The 11,720-nt window shown below is 42.1% G+C and overlaps 1 protein-coding gene across 1 annotated transcript in view; it reads left to right on the forward strand.

Annotated features, from left to right (window-relative positions):
- STX8 (syntaxin 8) overlaps positions 1 to 9,969 on the forward strand; it is an 81,168-nt gene extending 71,199 nt beyond the window's left edge. Inside the window, exon 8 of the mRNA XM_082213894.1 lies at positions 9,075 to 9,969. Within this exon, the coding sequence (XP_082070020.1) occupies positions 9,075 to 9,142 (68 nt within the window). The 3' untranslated portion in view covers positions 9,143 to 9,969. The remainder of the gene's footprint in view (positions 1 to 9,074) is intronic.
- Positions 9,970 to 11,720: the final 1,751 nt, after the last annotated feature.

Raw genomic sequence — 11,720 nt, forward strand, 5'->3', positions numbered from 1 at the left:
AAACTTTACATAGAACTTAAATGCTTAAAAATCATCCCAGTTTCCAGGAACATTACAGGATGGTGCACCCTGGGCCACATCATAATATACAGAACTAGCACTGGTTTGAGTTACTTAGGTATTCTGGAAACCAATTTAAGGTGAATTATTTCGAGACACTCCATTCAGGTGTGCAACATGAGCATGGAGCAATTCTGGCAGTAGACTTGTAACAGCTGTTACAAGCTGTTAGGCAACTGCGATCAAATTTGCAAGCTTAAAGGAATGACGCAAGCAACTGTGGCTGAGTGTATCATTTGTATCCCTTTTTTCTAATAAAATTGTGGTGTGTTCTTGGAGTCCCAGATGTCTCTAAATTGCATTGTTACCCAGTTTATAGATCGGTGATTCCTTGACATGGATTGATGATCTAGTAACAGGTCACAGGAGGCTTGTGGTGCTACCGCCAAAGTTTCAGCAATGAGCCTTGAAGAGAAGCACAGCAAAAGGTGCTAATGGGGCTTCACTTTAGAAAGTTAGGCATGTGTTGGTGGTTCTCCAGTAGGGCTGCAGGGGTGCGACACAGAGTAGGATATATTTGGTCTTAAGTCATCTACCTGTAAAATGAGTCAGAGAGGTGTGAGATCATACTCCTGATGTGAGCTGGGAAGGGGTGACAGAGGGACCCCATTTTTTGTTTTATGGTATGAAGACAACATGCCAGCAATGTCTGATGCAATTAAAACTTAATAAAGATAAGGTGCGAGCTCATATTGGCTAGATTGAGCTCTATGGCTCTTGAAGCCAAGTTGGCATGATCTGTGCATTCTTTCAGCCCTGATGAAATGAAAAGTGAAGGAATGTTGCATGAAACAAATCAGTTTGGATACTTCAGCAAAATCTCACTTGTGTGCTTTGAGGGTGGAGGGGAATGCATCCCAGTCTGTTTGAGTCTCATTGCCAAGTATTCAGTCAGAGATGCTGGAGTCTCTTGCCTCTCTTGCATTAGGCTTGTGTCGGAACTGATGGACAAGGGTTCACCAACAGTCGCAGGACTGGAAAAGAAATGTATATCCTCCTAGCTATAGGACGGCTTGAGTTGCTTAAATGAGGATTTAGGAACATAAATACTGAAGGTTAGATGATGCACTTGTGTTCTCTTGCTTTGTATAAAACATTAGCTTCTGTCTTGAAGAGGGAATATGTATGATCAGGCAGAGCATAAACTCAAAGTGTGTGTGTTAGTGGAATTCTTAATATATTATTTAATATCTGCATTTCCCATGGGATGTGTGCATTAATCCATCACACAAAAATCTGTTTGCTTCATAGGTTTGTTCTCTTCAAGATGAAAAATTATGTAGCTGGAATTTTTCATGCTTAATTTCTCAAAAACTGATTTATGATGGCAGTGGAGCTAAGAGTTTTTCATATGTGATAACAGGGCTATGATGGAAATAGAGAATATGAGCCTGGGGACTGGGTAACCCATACTGAAATGTTTATTGCTGTCTTTGAAATGCAACATATTAGGATGAAGATGTGTCTTGGTAAAAGAGAACAGAGCAGTACCAGGCCTAGGGGATATTTTTAGTCTTCCAATAACTGAATGCATTAAAGAGAAATCACTTTCATTGTCATACTGTGATCAAGAATGCAGAAGTATTCCAGGGACCACAAGGCCCATAAGGATCTAATATTTTCAATATACCCTTCTATTTGGGTATAGACCTTTTTTGCATTAACATGGGGGGAAAAACCAGCCAGTGTATTTCTCCCAAAATATCCTTTCTTTTTGTTGTACTGATGTAGTCACCTGAGTCAGGGCTCACTTTTTCTTTTGCTGGAATGTCTACGTGCCTGCTCGTATGTTGTGCACGAAGAAGACAATAATTCTAAAGAAAATGTCTATTCTGTAAAAGGTAAAGGGACCCCTGACTATTAGGTCCAGTCGTGGACGACTCTGCGGTTGCGGTACTCATCTCGCTTTACTGGCCGAGGGAGCCGGCGTACAGCTTCAGGTTCATGTGGCCAGCATGACTAAGCCGCTTCTGGCGAACCAGAGCAGCACACGGAAACACCGTTTACCTTCCCGCCAGAGCGGTACCTACCGTATTTTTCGCTCTATAACACGCACCAGACCATAACACGCACGTAGTTTTTAGAGGAGGAAAACAAGAAAAAAAATATTCTAAACGAAATAGTGGATATATTATTTTTTGTGGTTCATGCTGTGGCCACAGACGTGATCTGACAGCGAGTTTGGAGTAGCCCAATGCAAAAATCCTGAGGATCCATGTGGATCCATGCTTTGTAACCACGGAGGAGGGAAGGAAGGAGAACCATGGATCCTCTGCTTACGACTGCAGCAGATCCCCCCGGCCATCCGCAGGCATTCGCTCCATAACACGCACAGACATTTCCCCTTACTTTCTAGGAGGAAAAAAGTGAGTGTTATGGTGCAAAAAATACGGTATTTATCTACTTGCACTGCGTGCTTTAGAATTGCTAGGTTGGCAGGAGCTGGGACCGAACAACGGGAGCTCACCCCATCGTGGGGATTCGAACTGCTGAACTTTTGATCGGCAAGCCCTAGGCTCTGTGGTTTAACCCACAGTTTATGCCACATTTATGGGTGGGTGGTTTTTTTGTTGGTGTGTGGGGGGGGAATAGAGACCAGGTTGCAGTAGCTTGGTTGAGAGCATGCTCAAGTGGCTGTTGCTGAACTCACAACTGGAGGTACTCACTGTTCCAATTTGAGCAATTGTTGTGGCTCAGGAAAGGGCTTTCATGATGGCAAAATCATGGTACAGTCCCAGTGTGAGGGTGCTAGTTAATACAAGCAGCACTTGCATCTCAGAGCTTCCTGGCTGCTATCTCAGCATGCTTCTGCATTATTGGGGGTAGGGAGGTAACCAAACTGTGCATCTCTTTAGTTATTGTCTTATCTTACTATAGAACGTGTTTGTAAGAAAAAGGTAATCATGCTGCAGCAGTTTGCCTCTTGGCGGCCATGTGAACTGCAGCACAATGAGAGCAGGTGGAAAGAGTGAGAATATCGTCGCAGTGAGCAAACGAGCAGGCAGCTGAGTGGCCCAAGTGGTCTTTCCCTGCTCCCCTGTCACTGCCACCACCCACCTGCTTGCTTGTTAGCTCATTCACATGCACAAGCAACAAGCTGAGGAAAGCCCAGGGTCCTAGTGGGGAACCTGGCTGAGCAAATGAGCAGGCCAGCCATCAGGCCTTCATGTGCTTCCTCTTGCTGCAGCCCTTTGTCTGCCATCACTGTCAAAAGGCACACTTCCTCCTCTTCATTCCTCTGTGAGGGGTGGCCAAGGAGGAAATGAGATTGTCTTAGAATTGTAGAGTTGGAAGGGATCCCTGAGGATCCTCTAGTCCAACCCCCTGCAATGCAGGAATCTCAGCTAAAGCATCCATGACTGATGGCCATTCAACCTCTGTTTAAAAACCTCCAAGGAAGGAGAGTCCACCACCTTCCAAGAGACTCTTCCCAATGTTTAGCTGGAATGTTTGAAGATGGAAACAACATTTGCTCATCTCGAGTCCACAAGGACTGTTCTCAAATATTATAGACAGAGGCTCTTGAGATTACACTTTGGTCAACTAATATCCTTATTTGCTCACAGCTTCCCCCATTTCATAGCCAGCAGTGGGAGTTCCTTATGTTCTTGGAGCTGCAAACTGTGGGCTATAGGCATTTGAAATTATTCTTTTCCCACAACGCTACACAGAGGCAGTTTGTATCCTGTGAGTAATTTTTTTGCTTATGCTTTTTATTTATATGTTTGTCACTGAATCATGTCTGTTGTCTCTTGTTTAGTTTCATTTTATTTTCAAGCTAACAGGGCTCTATCAAGTAGTAGTTATGAACACACCTGAGTGTTTGTAAGGGTAGAGGTATGAGTGGAAATACCATAGAGAGACAAAGTAATATCTTTTGACTGGACCGCTACATGAAATGGAAATGTTTTAAAATATGCTCAAAGCAAGCAATCCTCTGATTGGAAAGGTTTGCTCTAAATGGAGGGTTTGAAGCAACTCTTCTTTCTGGAAAGAAAATAGGCCGTCTTTGAAATTCCACTTGGAAATAGCGATGCATATTATCTGGCATTGATTTCTCTTTTAGAAAAGTAGCAACAGATTATATATATATATGATGGAACTAGAAATGGAGGTCTAACAATGATAGATGAGGGGAAACACTTATCTCATTTCCTCTCATTCAGTTGGGTTATGCATGTGGTTTGGGACCATAAACTCTAGGGATTATTTCATCATAGAGACAATAAACATTTTGGACTGAAAACTCACTACACACTTTTTCTGACTGAGTTTGACATGCAGGAATTCTCATGGACTTCTGCTTTTTATTTTCTCTTCTTCTCATTACTTTGCCAGCCAGTCTCGGTGAAAAAGAAAAGAGAGTTTCTTACCAACTGTTGGATTGGGCTGTGAAGATTTTGAAACTGTTGTATCTGCACACATTTATTTCTGATTGGCATTCCTGTAGAGTGATTATATCTTTAATCATTTTTAATCTTTCATACTGGAATGGTGATCATAAATAAATGCATAAAACAGTCTCAGGTGTTTCCGTGATTAAATGATGCAGCTTGCCTTGTTTGATCTTGGAGGAGCTGTTGGGGTCAATGGTTCATACAATAAAGTTGGTGGTGGCCTTGGAGGAAGATGTTATTAAATCAAAGGTGCAGGTTGTAATCCTTCTGGGCAGACTCTGTCTTGCACTTGGGATATCTACAGTGCCTAGAAGAATGACAGTTTTAAAATGTGCACAGGCGTTGATTTAGCACTAAGAACTGTTGTTTACAATACAGCCTGAGTTGGAAACTGCAGCTATTTTATCAAAGTATTATAAATCACTTAAAGCATTTTAAATCAGTTAAAATATGGATAAAAATGGAAGACAAATTGCACTTCAGACCTGAGCAACATATTGCACTTATGTGACACTAGAAATTAGACCAGAACTGGTAATTCATGCAGGTTAGGGAGTGGGTGGCGCTGTGGTCTAAACCAGTGAGCCTCTTGGGCTTGCTGATCAGAAGGTCAGTGGTTTGAATACACACAACAGGGTGAGCTCCCCTTGCTTTGTCCCAGCTTCTGCCAGTCTCGCAGTTCGAAAGCACACCAGTGCAAGTAGATAAATAGGTACTGCTGTGGCGGGGAGGTAAATGGCGTTTCCATGTGCTCTGGCTTCCATCATGGTTGTTCCATTGCGCCAGAAGCGGTTTAGTCATGCTGGCCACATGACCCAGAAAGCTGTCTGGCCACATGACCCGGAAAGCCGGCTCCCTTGGCCTGAAGCGAGATGAGCGCCGCACCCCATAGTCAACTGTCCAGGGGTCTTTTACCTACCTGTCATATAGGTTCTTGAGATTTTTATGGAGGTGCTCAGGCCCAGTCGTTAATTGAAACCCCACATTATAATTTTATATGGTTCAGAAACATAAAATTGCTAAAAAGAGAAATGAATTAAAAAGCAGTGTTGCACAACATCTGCCTTTGTTTAGCTAATGGCAGGCAGAATTGTAGCAAGAGCGTCTGTCTCTGACTCGGCACTTGTTAGTTGACAACTGTGTTGCAAATTTCATTTTTAGTTCCCACTGGCATCCACAGGAGACACAGAAAATGTATCGGTAGCTTACACAAATAGGTTTTATCTTCCAACTTTTAAATCTGGAGAAACATTAACTTCACTTATACCTTGCATGGTGTGTTAATTTTGACAAAGCCCTGTATGCTAGGTGGGATTTTGTAGCAGTGCTACTTTCCAGAACAATCCAGATATTTACATTAAAAACATGTGGCTTATAAATAAGCGTTTACTATTTTATTTAGTTTTTGTGGTAAAGATCCTTTAATGAAATATTGCTACTAGGTTTCCATAATTTGGTCAGTAATCAAGCAGTTCCATTAAACCTGCCTTTTTAAAATGGATTTTTTTCAGTATGTTATCATCATGTCTGGGACTATTGTCCATCTGTGCATCACATTTACCATTTATATATCAGTAATCACATCTTTTCAACTTCCAGCTTCTGAAATTGAATGGTGCAAAGGGATGTGTTTTTTTATCACAGATTTGACTCTCTGTTTGGTGCCAAACTTGTTCTAGGAAGCCTAGGTATTTATACATTTTCTCAGGCTTCCTGGATAGTTTTTGTAGGTTGCTATTTCTCAGCCTCAGTGCCCCATGTGTAAAGTGTAAGTGACCTACTGGGAACCTCTGTCACATTAGCCTAGTGGGAATTGTAAAGGGAAATTTGGAAGAGAATGTTGACCGGTTTGAATCAAAGCTGTCAACTTTTCCCTTTTCTTGAGAGGAATCCTATTCGGAATAAGGGAATTTCACTTAAAAAATGGTAAAAGTTGACAGCTATGGTTTGAATACGACTGACTTCTGTGGTGGGGTCTTTTGGAGACAATTGAATAAGGAAAAACCTGTTCCTTCCTTGAGATTTGGGAATTGGGCTAACAGCCAATCCAATAAGCTTACATACAGACCCTCACCATTGGATGCGACTTTCTGAGTCTTCAGCAACCATTCACCTAAGCCTGCTCTTGATAACAAAAGTGGACTAAAGAGTTAACATTGTTTCCCAAGCTGTAACATTTAAAAAGGAGGTCAAAAGTAATAATGTGTCAGTTTCCTTGGTGCAGGAGGCCACATGTACACTTGAAATGTTTACACTGACACATCACTCAGGTGAAAGAGCCAGGCTGCCACAAAGTAATACAGTGGTGCCTCGCAAGACGAAAAGAATCTGTTCTGTGATTCTCTTCGTCTAGCGGTTTTTTCATCTTGTGAAGCAAGCCCATTGACGGATTAGCGGATTAGCGCTATTAGCGGCTTTTAGCGGCTTATCGGATCAGCTGATAAGCGGCTTAGCAGCTTAGAAAAAGGGGGGGAACCCCGCAGGAACTCGCAGGACATTTTTGTCTTGCGAAGCAAGCCCATAGGAGATTCGTTTTGCGAAGCACCTCCAAAACGGAAAACTCTTTCGTCTAGCGAGTTTTCCGTCTTGCGAGGCATTCGTCTTGCGGGGCACCACTGTACAAGACCAATTCCCTAGAGAGGCAGGTGAGGGTATTTACAAATAAGCTACTTTGATGGTGTGGAATATTGACTTAAGTGACTGCAAAAGTGATCACTTACCCAACAGGAAAATGTCAGAAAGGGAAAGGGGGAGTGCATGGGGGAAGTGTCTCTTTAACAGCAACAGCAGACTGGTTTCGGTTAGATTTATGCATTCATCTTCTAGTTCACTGTTGCTAAACTGGTGCTTTCCAGATGTTTTAGACTGCAACTCCATCATCCCTGACCATGAGCTGTTGTGGCTGGGGCTGCTGGGAGCTCCAAAACATCTGCAGGGCCATATTGGCTCTCTGTGTCTTACAGTTTGTTCTCTGATGTCTGGACACTCTGTTAATTAATTGGAGCCTCAACAGGAAAATGAAAAAGAATAACATGGAACGGCAGTTCTCTGGTTGCAGCCAATCTTTGCTCTCAAAAACTGGTGACATTTTGCATAGCAAGAGCAACTTGCCTGGGCATCTTTATCACCCATTCCCAAGGTGTTGAGAAAGCACCAAGAGAACTGCTCACTAACTTGGCAAGACTCTGGCACTTGGAAGCCCTGCAAGGCAGGAGACAGTGCCCATCATTGTGCAGTCCTTCTGTAATGTATGTGAGTGAGTAAAACAGACCCGAGTGACTCATTTCAGGGGTACATTTCTGTTTACATTTGCCATGCACGATTTTGCATATTTTCTTTGGAGGCCTGATTTCAGTCATCATGAAAGTAACTACTTCCCGTTTTTGAGGCATAGATCTCAAATTTGTTCTTTTCCATCCAGCTATACTAGTCTGGCTTTCCCTCCAGATTTCAATCTCAGCCCCCCTTCCTTTTCATCTTCCTCTTACATTTTAACAATTCTACCTCTCAGGCTATTTGAGGGAGTTTCCCTAGAAATATTATGTATCACAAATTTCTATCTATGATCTTGATCTGCTTTCATTCTCTAAGAATCTTGTATCTTTTGACTACTGATTTTAAATTAACACATAGAATCTAGCAATGAAAACGTATAGGATTTTTAAAAGGCACAGAGAAACATAGCAGACAACTGAAGTATAAATATTCATTGTTTTCCTCCTCTTGTGCAAAGACTGTGCCTTTAGCTACGTCGCAGAGAAATGTACATCCTATCTTTCAGCATAAGTAGTGCAATAAAGAACCAAGTTACATATGGCACAGGGCAGCCTTCACCATCCTGATGCAGTCCAGATGTTTTGGATTACAACTTTCATCAGCCCCAGTCTCATCTGGCTCTGCTGCCTGGTGCTGATGGGAGTTGTAGTCCATCTGTAGGGCACAAGGATAGTGAAGGGTGGCATACAAAATGGCCATCACATCTCCAAATATTTTTAGTTTTCTTTTAAAGCTAAGACTTCCCAATTGGACCGGAACACCAGCTAAACATAAAAGTAGCCTTGTTGGGGTCATAGAACTATAGAGTTGGAAGGGACCTCGAGGGTCATCTAGTGCCACCCCCTGCAACGCAGACCCCCTGCCCACAGCCGTCCCTGGATGGGCCCGAACCGCCTGCCTTCTTGGTTAAACAGCATCTCTTTGTAAAATTAGCCATCAGGGAGGTGGGATGAGAATAGCAGTGGCTCAGATGATCGAGTTATTTGAGATCAGAAGTTAAGTTCCAGAACTCATTTGTGTTTTGCTAATTACTGAAAATGTTCATATGGCATTTTTCATGTGCAAATCTCTTTTAAGCTTCTAATGTAATTTACAATCATATTGCCTTCATTAGCGGAGATGAGCTTTGTTCCCATTTCAAACTAGGGCTGAGTGAGCGGCACTTGTGCAGAATCTACAAATGCCCCTTCTTGTATTATGGCAGCTACACGGGAAGAAACTTTTTTCTACATGGGAAGAACTATTTTATGATGTGAAGTTATTCTTCTAGAAACTTTAATTTTGTATTTGAGATTTATAATAATTACAGAGATAATTAGGTTTTGTTTTGATTCCTTTCAGGGATGATGGTGGTGATCGTACTACTGCTGATTGCGATAGTTGTCGTTGCTGTGTGGCCCACAAAATAACCAATGGAGCTATTACTTTGGAGCCATAGCACTCTGAGGCAAGGAAAATTCGATCTCATTACTGACACTTTCTGTGGACTTGGCTGTATTTGACTCGTTCTCAGTGCACTGGCAGAAGCACGGCTGGTGGAGAAATTCATTTTGCAAAAATCTCTATCCAGTAGGACTTGATATTTTTGAGAATGTTACTGGTAGGAGGCGAATCTCCTAACAAACATCAAAGCATAAATGCAATTAATTCCAATTCCACCTGTCTCTGCTAGGTGGGATCTACAGTTAATCTCTAGAATGCCAAGCTAAGATATTGGAGTTTTCATTCTAACATTATCTTTGAAGCTGAAATTAATACATCTTGGTTTTGAATGTCAGGGCAGTAGATCTGGTGGTATTCAGGCAAACTGCTGCTCTGATCCATGTTCTGTTGCACATGGATATTTGCACAAACCTTTCAGATGCACATAAATCCTGGATAATCTTTGGCTTGAAACAGAACAGTTACTGCTGTTACATTTATATAGACAGGAGCAAATTGGTATTGTTTGGAAAATCAGATGATATTTCTATCCTAAAATGCAAACACTAACACATTATGCTGTGCTGTGTAGTTTTCCTCCTAACTACATTAATATCTGGGAAGAAACATGATTACCTGAAGCTCCAAAATCTATATTTTAGATGAAAAATTAAAATAGTTGAGAGTAGCAATACAAAAAGTCGCTATTTAATGTTTGCTCACCTACAGAAAACATTATTTTGCTACATATGTGCCAACTTGATTAATCAATTTACTACAATAACAAGACGGAATAAAACACTTAATTTCTGTATTACTCTTTGGGCACATCATTATTTCATTTTCTGCCCTTCTTTTCTTTTCTTTTGTTTTGTTTTCCTGTGGGTCAGGGAAGTTTGAAATCTAAAGCTAAAGCACAGAATGAACTCAGGCTTGCTAGAGAGGTTAAAAGCAACAAAAAAGGCTTTTATGGGTATGTTCGTAGCAAAAGGAAGAACAAAGAAACAGTGGGGTCACTCAGAGGAGAAGATGGTGAAATGCAAACAGGGGACACAGAAAGGGCTGAACTCCTCAATGCCTTCTTTGCCTCAGTCTTCTCAGATAAAGAAGACAATGCCCGACCTGAAGAATTTGAAGCAAATGATTCAGCAAAGGAAACATAGCCCAGAATAACTAAGGAGATAGTACAAGAATATTTGGCTAGATTAGATGTATTCAAGTCTCCAGGGCCAGATGAACTGCATCCAAGAGTATTAAAAGAACTGGCAGATGTGATCTCAGAACCACTGGCAGTCATCTTTGAGAATTCCTGGAGAACAGGCGAAGTCCCGGCAGACTGGAGGAGGGCAAATGTTGTTCCTATTTTCAAAAAGGGGAAAAGAGAGGACCCAAATAATTACCGTCCAGTCAGTCTGACATCAATAGCAGGGAAGATTCTGGAGCAGATCATTAAGCAAACAGTCTGTGAGCACCTAGAAAGGAATGCTGTGATCACCAATAGTCAGCATGGATTTCTGAAAAATAAGTCATGTCAGACTAACCTGATCTCGTTTTTTGACAGAATTACAAGCCTGGTAGATGAAGGGAACGCAGTGGATGTAGCCTACCTTGATTTCAGCAAAGCATTTGACAAGGTGCCCCATGATATTCTTGTAAAGAAGCTGGTAAAATGCGGTCTTGACTATGCTACCACTCAGTGGATTTGTAACTGACTGACTGACCGAACCCAAAGGGTGCTCATCAATGGTTCCTCTTCATCCTGGAGAAGAGTGACTAGTGGGGTGCCACAGGGTTCTGTCTTGGGCCCGGTCTTATTCAACATCTTTATCAACGACTTGGATGATGGACTCAAGGGCATCCTGATCAAATTTGCAGATGACACCAAACTGGGAGGGGTGGCTAACACCCCAGAGGACAGGATCACACTTCAAAACGACCTTGACAGATTAGAGAACTGGGCAAAAACAAACAAGATGAATTTTAACAGGGAGAAATGTAAAGTATTGCACTTGGGCAAAAAAAATGAGAGGCACAAATACAAGATGGGTGACACCTGGCTTGAGAGCAGTACATGTGAAAAGGATCTAGGAGTCTTGGTTGACCACAAACTTGACATGAGCCAACAGTGTGACGCGGCAGCTAAAAAAGCCAATGCAATTCTGGGCTGCATCAATAGGAGTATAGCATCTAGATTAAGGGAAGTAATAGTGCCACTGTATTCTGCTCTGGTCAGACCACACCTGGAGTACTGTGTCCAGTTCTGGGCACCACAATTCAAGAAGGACACTGACAAACTGGAACGTGTCCAGAAGAGGGCAACCAAAATGGTCAAAGGCCTGGAAACGATGCCTTATGAGGAACGGCTAAGGGAGCTGGGCATGTTTAGCCTGGAGAAGAGGAGGTTAAGGGGTGATATGATAGCCATGTTCAAATATATAAAAGGATGTCACATAGAGGAGGGAGAAAGGTTGTTTTCTACTGCTCCAGAGAAGCGGACACGGAGCAATGGATCCAAACTACAAGAAAGAAGATTCCACCTAAACATTCGGAAGAACTTCCTGACAG

Source organism: Podarcis vaucheri (genome assembly GCF_965113315.1).
Source record: "Podarcis vaucheri genome assembly, chromosome: 2".
Lineage (NCBI taxonomy): Eukaryota > Metazoa > Chordata > Lepidosauria > Squamata > Lacertidae > Podarcis > Podarcis vaucheri.